Source organism: Argentina silus, assembly GCF_951799395.1.
Source record: "Argentina silus genome assembly, chromosome: 16".
NCBI lineage: Eukaryota > Metazoa > Chordata > Actinopteri > Argentiniformes > Argentinidae > Argentina > Argentina silus.
This window is the reverse complement of record NC_139670.1, coordinates 10,241,650-10,258,898: the sequence shown is the minus strand read 5'-3', so window position 1 is coordinate 10,258,898 and position 17,249 is coordinate 10,241,650. Positions and strand designations below refer to the sequence as shown.

Sequence of the window (17,249 nt, the reverse complement as noted above, 5' to 3'; positions counted from 1 at the left end):
CACCGTAGTTGCTAAAACAGTGCTGGAAAGGACAATGTGAAAGGAAAATATCAGAGCCAGCACATTATGGTTTGGGTTGGCCCTGTAAAGTGTGTAAAAACCCAAACAGTTTTTGGTTGGCGGACTGCTTCTGGTCCTTCCTCTTTGGTTTAATTTGACTTTAAGCTGACTAATTGTTGGAGAGAAAAAAACGTGGTTAAGTCTTTGGAAATTATACAGTATTAGAGATTTAGGATAGTGTGGTAAATGTAACCACAACAAACGTCTATATCAGCAAAGTTACTGAGAAGATTAGTCTGTTTCGGTATGATTAGTCTGTTTTGCTATTTGCTGTTGTATAGTCTCTATATATGACTCAGGGAGGCAGTTGCATGGACCCAAATGAACCATTCCCCTAGACTAAAATCCATTTCAATGGAGACTATACTGATCATGCTTTTCGGTCCAGTAATAGGCTCAATATGGGTCTGTGAAATAGCCCTTATTGCTGCTTAGTAATTACTAGGGACATGGTAGACCGGACGTGGCCCGACCAACACAACCTCCAACCAACAAAACCTTCCAGAACCTGTCCAATCCAATGAGGGCAGAGCAGATGTTATTTTGGTGGTTGTGACAACCAAAGCGGGAAACAGGACCAGGGCCTTGTGAGTCATGTCACTGAATCATGTCAAATGATTGCTGATCAACCAAACTTAATGTGGAAGAACTAGAGAGGAAGGATGAGAGACAAAGGGAAGTGAAAGGTGAATAGAAGTGCTAATGATGACACATTGCCGTCATCCAATGGAAATTGCTCTCCAAAGCACAACTAATTTGATTGGTCCAAATTACAAGCAGATGAGTCATGAACATTTTCCAGATGACAGTTACACACCCCGTTAGTTGTCAGCGCCCCATTATAACCACAACTGACTCTCTCACTGACTCTGGGACCCCCCCCCCCCCCCCGACCCTGTCACACAAACAATGAACTGACAGTGTAATTTATAATTATTTAAAAATTATTCTAATTTATAGTGTACATGCCACACAACCATTTCACAGCCTCTAGCCTCATTGCCATTTAGTCTCACACAGCCTACAAGATGTATTGTTCTGCTGCTCTTTTTTGTAAATTTGTAAATTTGTTATTGCTATTTTGTTAATACTTTGCTATTTTGTAAATTTCTTGTCAATATTTGCTATTTGTTTTTTATGTCCATGCACCAACCTCACCAAGTCAATTTCCTGTATGTGCAAATATACTTGGCCAAATAAAAGAATTCTGATTCTGATTCTGAACACCATTTTGACTCGACAAGCTGATCAAGCCTGGCACCGTATTGTAATGTCATAGTCCTTCAAATGAAGTGGTTTACTTCCTGTAAATGCCTCTGCCACATTTCCTGCGCCCGCTGCGCTTGTCCTGTCAGAAGTGCATGTTAGCCTGGCTCTCTCTACCAATCAATTCACATCAGACCAAGTCACATGGTTTGGAATGTAATTCAACACGTGTTTAATACAATTCCTCATTCCATTCCATGCATTACAATGAGCCTGTCCTCAGATTTCTACCTCCACCAGCCTCCCCTGTAATTCAATGTGTTATGCAGACTCTGTGTAATGATATTATTATTATTCCGTTATTATTAAATTAGTTGCTATGGGAACGACATACTGCATTCATCTCCCCCTTAGCCCAGTGTCACATACACTCATAGTCATCCTCGTTTCTCCAGTTTGTGTCTGTCCAGACACAGCAGGCATGTTTGGTTATTGACACTGACTTGACTGTCACAACAGCATGACATCACCTGGCCAACCATTGTGTGCATATGTGAGCATGTATCAAACACACAAACATTATTTTTCATAGAGAGTGGACTGTTCCATCCGCTTTTCGTAACACCACATCATTAGCCAACTGAGCTAAAGACTGCATATACCTGTATGCATTCGATTTGGGAGCCACCAGAGATAGAAAGGCAAAAATGGGTGAGTCCACTCCCCTAGAACACCCCTAGCAGTAACAACATGTTTATAGCAAACCGAGTGTTGGGTAGAACACTCCATTTTAGAAAATGCTTTTTCCGGACCAAAACAGTGTTCGGAAACTAAATATATTATTCCCTGATTACACATTGTCATTACAACCAGTAGGAAACTTTTAGAAAGCTTCAATGTTACATACTAGTTTACTGAAACACATTGTTATAGTACAAATGGAAGCTCGACAACTGGCAGGGTTTGAATTATTGGGGTGCCTGGGGGTGCTGGGCACTCCCATAACAAATCAGGGCACCCTCATACAGTACGTGTTGAAATATTAATGTGGGCAGTGAATGTGAAATATGAACCCTGCAGCTGGGCCCTGTGAGTGGCCATCTGGAGTCCCCTATGACTCCTTAACACTGACTAAAGCCATTCTGCCTCTTTAGGTGTCTGGTTCTCTACTTACAGTGTGAGGCAGACGTTTTTCTATTGTCAAAAATAAGAGAGAGGCAGACATGGTCTGCTTTGAATCAATTATCACCTTATTCTGTATCTCAACATTATCAAACCATAGCCCTCTTAAAAACATGTGCCACTTCTATAACTTTCCGTCCCTCGTTAAAGCCTAGCGTTGGTGGTCTGTCAGCTGTCTTATCCAGCTGTATATCTGTTGTGACTGGACTGTTTGAGTATCTATCAAAGGGGTTTGTGGTAATTTGGACTGGCATAATCCCTGGTGAAGAATGCCCGGATCAGACCGCTGTGGCGACACGCTGCTCCAGCACCACACCAGGTGCTTCCTTGAACAAGTGAAAAAAGGGAAAAAGTCTGTAACCACTCCCAATGCTGATGACACGACCATGCCTGCTTAGGTCACTTCACTGGACAACATTTCCCATTAAGATAGCCTTATGTCGTGTTGTACAAATAAGGTACCAAGTATGTGAAACAATGATGGATTCATAATGTATGGAGATGAGTTACTAGTAGTAGTGCAGTAGTTACTGTGTAATTACATGTAATTACATCAAGTTTAATGCAACAACATGATGTCTGTGCAACTTTGTAAAGTGTGACCCTTCGTTTCACTTACTACTAAATGGTATGATTTACTATGGTATCTACTCAGATAGATAGATAGATAGACAGATACAGTAGATAGATAGATTATTTATTGTCCATTAAGTTTCCAGCTCATGTTCCAGTTCATGTTCCAGGTAGTTCTATGGAGATGTTGGAGTTGAACCACAGTTTGATAGTGTAGTAAGTAGTCGTTCACACGTCACCGCTTAGGTCGTTGGGGGAGGCTGGTGGAGGCAGAAATCGAAGGACAGGCTCGGTGTAATTCTTGGAATGGTGTCAAACTAGCCTCCCCTGTGCCATACCTGAACAATCAACCCTTTCTAGATTAGATCAGTACGCTGTCTAGGATGAGCATAAACATCAGTAGACCTGTTCAACTTGTAACTGTAATTCAATTATTGAATTTAACTGTAATTCAGTGTCTCGTGTCAGTCCTGCTCTGTAATCTGTTACGGTTGTTCTGTATTTATTTTTCTCTGTTATCCGAACACACCCACTACGGCAGACTGCGCATTTCCAAGCGAAATAGAGGCTCAGGAAAATAAATCATAAAATTTATTTATTGACAATTTTTCTTAAAAATGTATGCACACAATGGCTTATTAGGTGCTCAGGAATGGTTAAAAATCCTGAAATGAAACTGACTGGAGGAAGGCTTTAGGGTTGTATTAGTGCTAAAGAAGGAGACTTGAGAAATGACAGTGAGACGTACAGGACTTGTGCAATCCACATAAACTGGAGGGGGCGGAGGACAAAACAGGCTTTGTTGCTCCTAGGGAGCAATCCTGCGAACACACACACACACACACACACACACACACACACACACACACACACACACACACACACACACACACACACATACTGTCTTCTATTGTCTTCTCTATGCTTCATTGTGTGTGTGTGTGTGTGTGTGCGTGTGTGTGTGTGTGTATATGTACGTGCCCGCGCATGTAAGTGTCTGTCTCCATCCGGGTATGTGGCTTCAGGCTCCCACATCTGCCGAAAACCAAAACAACGTCTCCCAAATAAAGATGTCTGGTGCAGCCCCCATAGCTTCAGAGCTCTCTCTCTCTCTCTCTCTGTCTTTCTCTCTGTCTCTCTCTCTCTCTCTCTCTCTCTCTCTCTCTCTCTCTCTGTCTTTCTCTCTGTCTCTCACGCGTATGCTTTCTCCTGGCCATTCAGCTCACTCTTTCCACATCCTTACACTTGCCTCTGTGAGGCTCACGGTAGTAATTAGTTCCCAAACGTGTGTGAGAAGTTTCTCCCTGGTTGTATTTCTCACACCCTGAGAGGCCCCGCCAGTCGCTGAGTGATCTCAGAGTGTTTGGGAACTTTCTCCTCCTCTCCCTCATAACTCATGAGCAAGAGCAGTTAGCTGGCTTTTAAATTCTCCATTGGGATCTATTGTTATAGGGGTGATGATAGGTTGTAAAGAGCTCATATGCTGTTGTGGTGTGTGTGTGTGTGTGTGTGTGGGTGTGTGTGTGTGTGTGTGTGTGTGTGTGTGTGTGTGTGTGTGTGTGTGTGTGTGTGTGTGTGTGCATGGATGTGTGCGTGTGTGCGTATGTGTCTGTATTTTTGCTTTTCACACAGCTGACTCACCCTGACAAAGCAATCCATGTTGACTAATAGTGATGAATGAGACAATACAATACATCACCAGTCCTTCTAATTGTGACTGCTGGTTAATTTAAGCATGGATAGTAACATCAACCGTGAATAGTGAAACGTGTTAGAGAGAGCTTGGGGAAAGTGACCCAGGGTGTGTCACATATGATGGTGTTGATACAGGGAGGTAAAGCAGAGGTATTTATTAGGGAATAATAGGAAACAGACACTTCCCCTGCCAGTCACACCTCTGCTCCTCTACTCTAGATCTGCTGACAGTACAGGGTGGGAGAGGGAAGGACGGAAGGAGGGAGGGAGGGAGGGAGGGAGGCAGTGGGAGAGATTAAGTAAACAGAGACAGTGTGTACTACCTACCTACTATTTTTGTAATCCATCGTGAGTCATGACTGTGAGACCTAATCTATATGTTCTATGCGTGTGTCTATGCGTGTGTTTCTTCATCAAAATGTGTGTGTGTGTGTGTGTTTGTGATAAAGATATGCAGCGGCACTCTTTTGGACTTGGTGGTCTGTGTTCACAATGCCTATGCTTCGAGCCAGGACACACTAAATATTTGCCAAATGGAAAAGTCACAATTTCGATTTTCGAAATTCCCTAAAACGTTGCCAACGTTGCTTGCGACCTCAGTCTTGCTTTAGTGGTTTTGTCCACACTGGTATGAACGAACATGATATCAGAGCTGGTCTGGTTTGTTGTCCCTGTACAGTACTGCCAAGTCCGCCATTACAGGACACTTTCCATCACTGTTATAGCTTGTTGTCCCTTGCTCTCTCCATCTCTGGCCAACAGGATCAAGACAGTTGGTTTCACAGACCTTGACCCCCAGAGCCCCCCCGTCATCCCACGTCCAGATGTTTATTTTGGGGTCACTGTAGGACAGGCTAAACTCACTTTCACACATATTGTAAACACGCACACATGCACGCACGCACGTACACACACATACACACACATACACACACACACACACACACACACACACACACACACACACACACACACACACACACACACACCCACAGGTTAGGAGGCAGTGAATCATTCAGGCATAAGGACAGACTAAGCTTTTGAGTAGGACCATTCAGTAATCCTCTGTTACCACTGGACCACAAGGTTGCACATTTCTCCCCAGACAGGTCATGTGTGGGCGCCCGCCATTTCACAATCCAATGGACCTCAGACGGTGACATATCTATTCAATGAATCACCTATTCATGTTGTCTAACGCTAATACACCCATATCAAACACTGCTGAAAGTTGAAGAGAACTCCCAAAAAAAATCACATTCTAAGAAAGCAGATACCTTAATTCCTTGGTCTTGCTCTAAATTAGAGCATGTTAATGTTAACTGCTCTGTACATGCAAAGAAGTAATTGCTTATGCAACTTTTTAAATCATCTTTATTTTGCTTCGGGACATTAATATGACATGAAAGAAACTATTCTGGATAGTTAACTTGGGTGTTCTGATTTTACAAGCCCATTCTGATGTTTCATCTATTCTTGGTGAAGCGGGGACAAGCCTCAGTAGTGATGCTTTCACAACCCAGTAACCCTCCGTCTTCATGATGTCACTGGTTCAAGTGACTGTCACATTCTCTCTGATCAATACAAATAAAGTTACCTATCAGATACAGTCAGTCGTCCAATATACTCCAGCTGACTTGTTGCCTACTGTATCCTGTATATAAAGGGATCGACACATCAGATGGCACGGAATAGACTCGGCTCCATTTTAGACAACTTTTGAGACGTCTAAAAGAGTTTTAGGACTTGTGGGATGAATATCTGCATAATAGCCGTGTAGCTAAGAGAGCATAATCTTTCTGCCCATGAGGTCTGAGTTATTCTATTAAAGCTCAGGTGAAAGGGTAACCACCAAGGTTTACATCATTTTCATACTTTGACTGACCTCCGCCACAAGACGGGTATTTACAGACATTTTTCCGTGGGGAATTTGACAAATTATTTCTGGCTTTCCAGGCAGGAAGCCAGTGGCACTGAAATGGAAAGTTTTCCATAATAAGAGATGCTGCTTGTGTGTTGGGTGTGGGAAACATGACTGGGGGGAAATCATCACAGGGACCTATCTGTTGTGCTATACATACCATGGACTCAGGGGAGGCTGGTGGAGGTAGACATTGGAGAACGGGCTCATTGTAATGCATGGAATGGAATGAGGAATGGAATAATACCATTCCTCATTCCATTCCATGCATTACAATGAGCCCGTCCTCCGATGTCCACCTCCACCAGCCTCCACTGCATAGACTGCTCCTCTAGTAAACATGTTTGTTTTTACTGTCAGTTGTGACATGCTTTCCTAAGGTTGGGTGACCAGATTACCTCTGCTTTTGCAACAGTTTGCATTTGACGCTTGTGGTGAATTGATGCTGTATTCTGGAATGCCTTGAGGGACATCCGTGTTTATGTTTTTTTGGAATCAAAGCCGAGTGGATAATATTTGTATATGCTTGAAGTTGTTCATCAAAACAACTAACAGACACTCTTCACAGGCCCTAGAAGGCGGCCATCTTGAGTGGGGCTGCAGCAGACAGACAGCTATTGAAAGTGGCCATGGTAGTTGTGTGTGGTGCTAGGCCATTGCCGAAACCATATGCTTCTCTACCAGAGGCTGTTCTGTTCTGGCATCCTGTGAATGCACAGCCACAGGCAGTCTGGGGTTTATAAGGTTAACCATCTGGAATGGTGCATTATTTAATGTTACATATGCCAGGACAAGCTGGTTCCATGTTCTTGTCATAGTTCCGTTCCCACCACCAAGGTGTACTCATTTAGTCACACATATTTAGTCAAACTTGGCCTCCGTTTACTCAATAGAAAGACCAGGAAAAACTGCCGGTCCCATAGCCATTGTCTTAATCAGCTATGGTTTACCAATCAATCATCTCCCACAAAACCTCCCCCGAAACCCTCCCCCTGTGTGATTTGCTAAAATTAAACGATGACAAATATTTTACACAGAAAGCACTCCACAGAATTCTATGGCCTCATTTGAGTCACTGTGTGCAATAGCCCAGGGACGTGATTAGAATATCCCAAAATGTGTCTGGCAGGAAGGAAGGTTTTAGTTGAGATCTTACTGGTTCAAAACATGTCCTCAAAGGGATTATCGTAATTTACAGAGCTCATGCACTTGCGCTTCTGTGATAGTCCGAAGACAGATTTACTGACGGTGTTCAAAGACAGTGGGTTTAACTGAATTAGAGATTGCAATCTCAGAGACAGACCATATGTGAACTTGGTCAACCATTGATCTCCTTCTCTCCAAGAATTTCATAGCCATGTATGTGCATCGTGACAAAACACAGCCCATCCATCTTTCTTTGCGTTGGGGGAATATATCTACATAGCTAGAGAAGAACAATACTCTGGTATCACTTTACTGATAATGAAAACGTGACCAAACCAGGGGAGGCTGGTGGAGGTAGAAATTGGAGGATAGGCTCATTGTAATGCATGGAACCATTCCATTCCATGCATTACAATGAGCCTGTCCTCCGATTGCTACCTCCACCAGCCTCCCCTGGAGCAAGCATTCCCAGCTGATACTGGATAGCATTGTGTCAGTTGACTGTGTGTCAGAATGAAGCCGTCAGGAAACGAGTATTTGAAAGGAAGTGCGCAGAAATGCCCAGGTGTCTCTTTTTTCCAGAGGAAATGGGTTTCGGTGACAGTGACTTTCACTGACGAGTGTGTTTTCTCAACATGAAATACTCCCATGCTGGGAGAAAACAGACCCTTGTGGTTTTGATGTAGAATCACTGAACACCACTGCACCAGGCCCTAGAGGATTGAACAGCTGCTGGATACCTTTTCTTTATTCACTATGGGCTGAATCAAAAATGCAGAGCCACTTACATTACAAAACTTGAATTATCTCACAAATATCCCATTGACATCAATGTAGGCCTATTCTCTTATCAGGGGAGGCTGGTGGAGGCAGCATTACAATGAGCCCGGTCTCCGACTTCTGCCTCCACCAGCCTCCCCTGTTCTCCATGATAGTTCAGTTGTATTTTGGCCCTCACTGTGATTCCGTTCATGTGATTTTTGGGAATCGCTTGGACAATTGTTGTTTGACATAACGCTGGCTTCTGCTTCTGCATCCCTATTTACGTTGTTTTCATTGTGTTACATGCCTGCCTTTATTTCTTAATAAGCAGAGGAAAATGCAGGACTATTTAAGGGAATCAATTTTTTCGAGGGCGGATGTAGACAAATATAAATAGCGACCACTGAGACCATCAAAGGAAGAGTAGTGCTGTAATGCTGGATGACTCTGTGTAATTACTAGCAGTCATAAGTCACCCAGGGTTGACATGGCTTCATTTCTCCTCTCCTTTCCTCTCAGAGAAAGGCTAGAATGCAACGAGTTCGGTTGAATCTGAGAGGGACAAAAGAGAGAGAATGTTACTTGAGGGTGAGCGTTTCTGTCTTCAGTGATATGAATACAGTACTCCCTTACAGTTTTGCCTTGTTTATCATCGACTTTGCAGAAGTTTATTTGTTTACCTCAGCATCACAGCGAGGTTGTGTTTATATTCCCAGCATCAAGAGATGCATTGTGGCGGTGTGTGTTGATACAGTATGGTATCTGTATTACATACACACATATTTAAGATATTTAATCTTGTTTAAATAGAGATATTTAGGATATTTAATCTGTCAAGGACCATTTCTGGCTTCACCCTGAGGTTTACTACCCTGACGTAACAATGATGCGTCTAGGCTAGGCGCTGTCCCCCCTCACACTGTTCCAGCATACCAACACAATGGAATTATGATTGGAGACACCATGATGACTTAACCAAGTGTCAAGTTTATTTAGTTTTAAAGTGCATTTTCATCAAGGTCTCACCACATGATACATACACTATACAAAGACCAAACACAATTACAAAACACTTAACATAAATAAAAGCATATGGGTACACAATCAACTCGACATGGTGAATGTGGAAAGGCAGTGGGGAGGAGGAGTTTCTAAGGGCAACCATATGCAGCTCTCAAAAGGGGGGTCTTGAGGTTAACCTCCATCGAACCCTGCTACTATCTATTGAGTGAACCGCAGAGAGGGCAGGAATTTGCTGTATTTCAATGTGAGGGAGAGTGACATCATCAGGGGTGCTTTAAATTAAGATTTCCCAATACGTCATACGGGGTTTCTGAAGAGTAACAGCGTGTCACAAGCCTAGTTCTCTGTTGTAAGCGACTAGACTCAGTGAACCGAGGGTTACAGAACTTCACCTGCATAGACTTGAGAGCTGCCCAGAATCACCTCTGTCTCTGCATTAAGTTTCGTACAGTCTACACCCACTTAAGCTAATCTCTTAGAGCCGCTTGAGTGACTTGGCACAGACTCCAATAACAACGTGTAATTGTTGTGGAATTTTCATCTGGTTTTCCCAAGCAGCACAATAGCATATCATCACAATGTAACAACGGCCTTGGCCTGTTGTCCAGGCATGTTGTATTCATGTGGCTAATCAACAGCAGCTGTCTGGAGTTGGCTACACACTCTCTCTCTCTCTCCCTCTCTCTCTCTCTCTCTCTCTCTCTCTCTCTCTCTCCCTCCCTCTCTCTCCCTCTCTCTCCCTCTCTCTCTCTCTCTCTCTCCTGTGTTAGTCAGCATGTTCACATTCACTCAGTTCTGTGAGGCCAGGCCAAGAGCAGACCTAGTCTTCCAGTTTGTTGTTTTTTGAATTGCAATACTGTATAATTCAGCCTTTTTAGCAGTGATGTCATTGGTCACAATGGTTGTGAAACTCAGTAAACAGTTTCATGTGAAAACTGAGTGCTGTGTGTGTGTGTGTGTGTGTGCGCGCGCATGTGTGCGTGTGTGTTTGTGTGGAAATACATTGTCTTTCTTCCTATCCATGCAGTCTGTTCCACTGTGTATGGTTTCTAAGGTCCAATGTATGTTAGAAAACAATGTAAATGAGAAACACTTAGGAACAGAGTAATAATAACTATGATATTGTACATTTCATTTTGATATCCTCCCAATGCTCTGATGACCTTGTTGCTCATAATTCTTACTTGTCCTATTCATTCATTTATGGACTTATTTTGTTTTACAGAAAACAGCCTCAATGAGCCAACTTCCCATTGAAGATCTCAGAGATCCCCTCCCCGAACACTGGCGGTGCTACATGTCACCACAAGGGCGGCGCTACTATGTAAACACTTCCAGCAATGGTAAGGACACTGGTGGCACAGCAGGAAATTGTATACCTATGTTGATTCATATGGATTTAGAGACAATTTACAGCCAACTTGCCCCATTGAAAAATATTTAACATTGTTTACATGGAAAATTGTATGTTATTGATAAGACAATGTTTTCAATTAAGACTTGCATTGTCTCATATAAACAACGTTATTTTCCACAGGATGCATCTAGACCAGTGAGGTTATGATGTAACATGCTCTGAATACCGTGCTTGTTATTTCTTTATATTTTATTGTAATCCAATAATGTGCATATTACAGTATTCACATATATGGCTCTGAATGCTTTTTTCTGTAGACAGACTGATTCAACTTAATAGGTGATGTCAATGGTCTGACGAGACTGTGTCTGATATGCTATCCTGTGTGGCTCAGTTGGTAGAACATGCTTTAAAGGGATAGTTCACTTCTTTAAACATTATAGTCAGATGGTTCCTTACCATGAAAGTAGTCCATGGGCTAGGAGAAGGGAGCAGTAGACACAGTTCAACATTGCATGGCAAAACCAAGTCAAATTAACTTCCTGTCTTGGTAGGCATTACTTTGAGGGGATTTGGCCACAAATGCTGAACTTTGTTTAATGCTCTCATTAGAGTAATAGACAAAGTTCAACATTTGGTTCAAGTTAGCTGAAGCGGAGGCTAAAGTTAGCTGAAGTTAGCCGTGGCTATTTAAACAAATGTGAACCACTGATTACAGTTTCTCCTGGCCCATAGATTACTTTTAGGGTAAGGAACCATCGGACTATATAGTGTAAACTAGTGAACTATCCCTTTTAAGGATAAAAGGGTCTGCTAAATGGCATGTGTTAAAGTATGTCATGTAAATATACATTTAGTAGGTCTGTCAGAGTGTTACTGTATCATAGCACTGCTCTGCTCATGGCTCTCTGTCTTAGCTGAAGGCTGAGGGGTCCGACCCTGACGCCCCTAGAGGAGGCCTCAGTAATGAGGCGTCTAGCTGGTACGGCTTTGAGAGAGAACACATCAGAGGCTTAGAGCAGATATCTCTGTCAACACAATCAGCCTTATGTCTCTCCTCAGTCCCCAGCACTGAGACACACGGAGCTTGGGACTGGGACTGGGACAACGGTGCATTGTGTGCTCCTCTGTAAACACACCACTACATCATCCTTTACTAACCCCAAATGAACTTGCTGGGAATCTTTAAAATGACAAGAGTAAGATGGCGCGGAATTGAACATGTCCTCAGGATGTTATTGTGTCTGCTCTTGGCGTCATAGCAACTGGCGTAAGTGCCGTACACTTGAGGGATAATGGATGGAAGGAATTAGACGTAGAGCAGAGTCCAGGTTGTATTTTGCAAATGCTGTGGTGGAGAGACCAATCAGAATGGCAGTATGGCTTGATTGATTTACATCCCAAAACTCACTTCAATGAGATACGTAGCTATTTAGTAACTTAACACCAGTTAATTTATGTCCAAATGACCCTATAACCAACATCAAAGGCATTCCCATCATATCTGGGATCATGGTTTCTGAATCCTACTTTGAGGGGGCACATGTTCTCAGTGGTCTGGACTTGGCCATGAGAAGGGATCTAAATCAAGCCTCGGACTCCACCCAGACACGAGACCAGAAAAGCAGTAGCTCCTTTAGATGCTTCCTTCCTTCCCCTCTCTCTCTCTCTCTCTCTCTCTCTCTCTCTCTCTCTCTCTCTCTCTCTCTCTCTCTCTCTCTCTCTCTCTCTCTCTCTCTAGATGTACATCTCTGGCTAACTTGCAAATGTGAAACGGATAAAACAAAACAAATTTAAAAAGATGGTTGTTTTTGGACAGATGTGGGTACCACACGGTTGAAGCAATGGCACAAACCCTTAACTTTTCTTTGTAATTTCCCTGAAGGCCTCATTTCATCCCTCAGTGAGTGTACCAGAGTAAGTTGTGTCTCGCTTTTTCTGGAGCAGAAGCATATCTTCAAAAGATAATCAGCTATCTGATTTCAGAGGGCCACAGAGAGATGAGAGTAGTCTGATGGTTCTTGTTCTCTTTTGTGCAAGATTTTATATACACTGTCATATTTCCTTTGAGGAAAACACTCAATTTTTCATAACTTTTGCATTGAAACACACAGCTACAGTATAACAGTCGTCCCAGCTCAAAACTAAAGCGATTATTGCCGGCACTGCAATTGCGAAATCGCTCTCCAAGGGTACTCAAAATCACTAGGCCTTATTTTCTGTACTTTCCCCAAGTAATTGGAAAATGGATGCATAATGAATGCACAATCCACACACAGCCTCCAACATCATCATTATTACAGCCCTCTCTTGTGCAGTTCCCCAGCAGAGCATTGTAACTGGACCTTGTCCAAACAATCTAAAACCATCTGATAACATTTCACTGAAACAGTGGTTATTTATAGCACCTCTGTTATTTCAACCGGACCTCCCTCTCTCTACTTAAAGTTCAGCAAGATTAGATGCTGTAGTGCCCCTGTGTGTGTGTGTGTGTGTGTGTGTGTGTGTGTGTGTGTGCGCGCGCAAGCACGCGTTTACGTGTGTGTGTGTGTGTTTGCATGTATGCGTGCATGTGTCTGTGAAGTGTATTATGTTTCTGCGTTGTCACGGTAACAGGACTGCATGTGTGGGTGAGCGCTTGTCCCTGAGTTATGGTTTGTTTCTTTGATGTTGTCCTCCCAGTGTTGCTGGGCGATGTTGCGTGCTGTGGTTTGTACTGGTGGCTTTCTAACATCCTCTCCCTGTCCGGGGGGTTGCTTTATAAACATCTTCAACCACATACATTGCCCATACATCTCCTACACTGACTCTCTGTGTGATTTTACTACTAACTATATTTGGTTGACTGTTGAAGTGTATTAAGTGTATTAAGTGGACGTCAGTTGGAATGTGCAGCTTTACAAACAGTATTTGTTACACTGATATTTGAGAAAACAGTTAACGTAAGGATTAGGGTTAGGTAAAGGTGTACTCTATGGTTATGGTTACGGTTAGGGTTTGGGTAAGGATAAGGGTTTAGGTTACAGTTAGGCGTTAGGGGAGGGTCGTCCAAAGGATCCCACTTAGCATCTACTTTTAATTGATAAAAAGAGGAAAGAACAGAAGGCAGTTAACAAAGACGCTGTGCCACAGGGGGACAGGGGGGAGTGTCATATGGTGATGAATAAATGATGGGTATTGTCAGACCTAACTAGGCCATTACTCATTATCCCTGTTCATCACACACACGGCCGACACGTTACAGCTAAGTGGAATATTTCAAATAAATTGTCTTGATGGATGAAAGCAGTGTTCAGCATGGGATGAGCAAGCTTTTCATTATACATATACAGTGCTGTTTGTGAACCCTACAGGGATGGTCATTATTTTTGTGTAAAATATTAAAATTAACTTATAAAATCTGTATCTAAACCCCAATTCGTAATAAAGACATTCCAAATAAAAGATAGAAACAAAAAAATATGATACATTTTCTTTGTTTATTTACCTAAAGTGGTTTATTTAATAAAAACTCAGATTTCATGTGTGCAAAAATATGTGAACCTCTTCAGTCAATAGCTTGTGACACCTCCATTAGCAGCGATAACTTGGAGTAAACGTAAAAATTAAATAAGAGGAGCTAAACCATCACACCGTACATACTGTAGGCCTACCTATGTAAGTACAGTACCAGTGGAGGCTGGTGGAGGTAGAAATCAGAGGATGGGCTCATTGTAATGCATGGAATGGAATGAGGAAGCGATGTAATGCACTACAATGAGCCCGTCCTCCGATTTCTACCTCCACTGTACCTCCATTCTACCTCCATTCCTCCCCTGGTAAGTAACCTGTAACAACCTAGTTAGTGCATACAATGCAACATGTTACCAAATAGCCACATGCCTGTACTGAAGGCTGTGCCTAGTCCAAGCCTCATCTGTCTACATTCATTTGAAGGAGATAATTACTGTCATCTGTCCCATTCACACCAATGTTACCAAGGATATTAGTGGGTTCAAGATTAGTGGGGTTCTGCCTTGTACTTATTCACACCAACATTTCTACCCAGCAATTTAGTGGGTTGGTACCATTCACACCATACCCTCCCCACCAATAACCCACCAGATTCCGAGGTATTTCAGTGTGAATGGGACTTAATTCAGGTGCCAGTTGCTTAGTAACCCACCTGTTTGATTTAAAAGCCACAGTTGCAATTATATGGTAATAGGAAATAGAGGAGGTTCCTCACTGTTTTGTTCACGGTAATAACACTTCATTTTCCAATTTTGGATTAGACTTATAAATTATAACGACTTAATAAGGTCATAGTGAGTAATGAGAGCCATATTTAACTGTGATAATTGAAGCTTTACACTGGAGTAATGCATCAGTTGTATGCTACTGTGCGTTGACCTGGCAATCTCTTCTGAACCACCCTTCTTATCACAATATGTACATATTTTATTTAATCTTTATTTGATCAGAGCAGCTGTAGTCAATATTACATTAGAAAAACATACAAGCAGCACAACAACATGATCCCTGAACATAGTTTTGCACCAGAGTTTTAAACTAATTTAGGGGTACTAGTACATCTAGGTGAAGCGTACCTTGCAGACGATTCCGTCAGTCTTGCCTCGGTAACAGCCCTGGGGACTTTAAGTAGCAATCATCTAATAGACCACATCTGGTAACTGCCTGTGGTGGAGGAGAACAGACTACAGAGTATGAGTTGTATTGAACATCTGATTGAATATTGTTGATGTATTTTATAGTGTAATGACACTTACAGAGACTAGTGTCCCTCTGGATGTCATTGTGACTACTAGACCTCCGGTGAGAAGGCGGATACAGTGACATACAATTCCCCAGAGCTAAACAGATTATACTATATTCATCTGTATTAATATCCCATTTCTCTCATAATATTACATTTCTTATGACAAGCTAACATAGAGCCGTGGAGGCAGCAGGGCCTGTTAATGAAGGGTTTGTGATGGTGTTATACATCAGATGTGAAGGGACAGACTCTGTTCCTGAGTCTGCCTGCCAGATATCCTCTCCATCCGTGTCATTTGAGCTGATGGTTTTGGCTCCTTCTCCTCCCCTACTTAGCAAAGGGAGACATCAGAGCGCGGGCCAAAGACACAAATGAAATAAAAGCTCTCTTGGCTCAATGGCTATTCTTTCTCTTGTGACTGTAAAGGGTAATTGAGCTCTAATGTGTACTGAGAATTTGAATATGGGAGTTAAGTGAAACAGTCATTCTCCTTCTATCAGGGTGTGTGTCAGTCACGCTTTTTATTATCCTCTTTCCTCTCTTCATCTCCTCGCTCTCTCACTTCCTCCAGCTGGAGTCAAATGGGGACAGATGAGCTAAAAGCAGGGAGCCAATGGGTTCAGGCCTAAAGCAGGGAGCCAATGGGTTCAGGCCTAAAGCAGGCAGCTAGTGGGTTCAGGCCTAAAGCAGGGAGCCAATGGGTTCAGGCCTAAAGCAGGCAGCTAGTGGGTTCAGGCCTAAAGCAGGGAGCCAATGGGTTCAGGCCTAAAGCAGGCAGCTAGTGGGTTCAGGCCTAAAGCAGGGAGCCAATGGGTTCAGGTCTAAAGCAGGGAGCCAATGGGTTCAGGCCTAAAGCAGGGAGCCAATGGGTTCAGGCCTAAAGCAGGGAGCCAATGGGTTCAGGCCTAAAGCAGGGAGCCAAGACTCAGACTCAAAGAGATAGACTTAACATTTACACAGGTGCAAAATACTCTTTCTTATTATACAAGTTTGCACCTGTTATCTTCCAAGAGTACATTGAAGATAGAAGGCAGAACAAAAGGTCAAATAAAGATAAAGAGGACAAAGATTTCAAGTGTAAATAAAGAGAGTTTCACATTCTTGCTATGTTGCTGTCTTTCATTCCTTGTGAGAAAATAGCAGGTGCAAACTCCTCACATGTGCTTGTCCTGAGTACATCTGGCTCATGGACGTCTCTCTGTGAGCACAGCTTACAGGCCCTAATTCAGCCTTATTAGTATCTGGTTGGAGATCAAACAGAAATTGTAAACATAACGGTCAACACAAGATGATAACATAACTTATATTATGCAACACAACAGATTTTGTGTGATGGTCATGTTCCTTACCTTTGACCTCTGTCATTGGTGTATTCTAGTTTGGAATGACCCTCAAATATGACGGTTATTAGATATCTTGGATAAACCAGTTGTATTCTGCTTTTAATTTGTGTTTTATTTTTCATCCTTCGTTTCAGAGACAACATGGGAGAGACCATCCAGCAGCGCACCAGGGACCCCCAATACCCCCCTGAGACACAAGAACTCCTTACCTGCAGGTACTAA

The 17,249-nt window shown here is 42.7% G+C and overlaps 1 protein-coding gene across 1 annotated transcript in view; it reads left to right on the top strand.

The window, feature by feature from the left end:
* gas7b (growth arrest-specific 7b) overlaps window positions 1-17,249 on the top strand; it is a 40,925-nt gene that overhangs the window by 3,670 nt on the left and 20,006 nt on the right. The window contains exons 2-3 of the mRNA XM_083687182.1: window positions 10,794-10,911; window positions 17,162-17,242. Of these exons, the coding sequence (XP_083543308.1) occupies window positions 10,794-10,911; window positions 17,162-17,242 (199 nt within the window). The remainder of the gene's footprint in view (window positions 1-10,793; window positions 10,912-17,161; window positions 17,243-17,249) is intronic.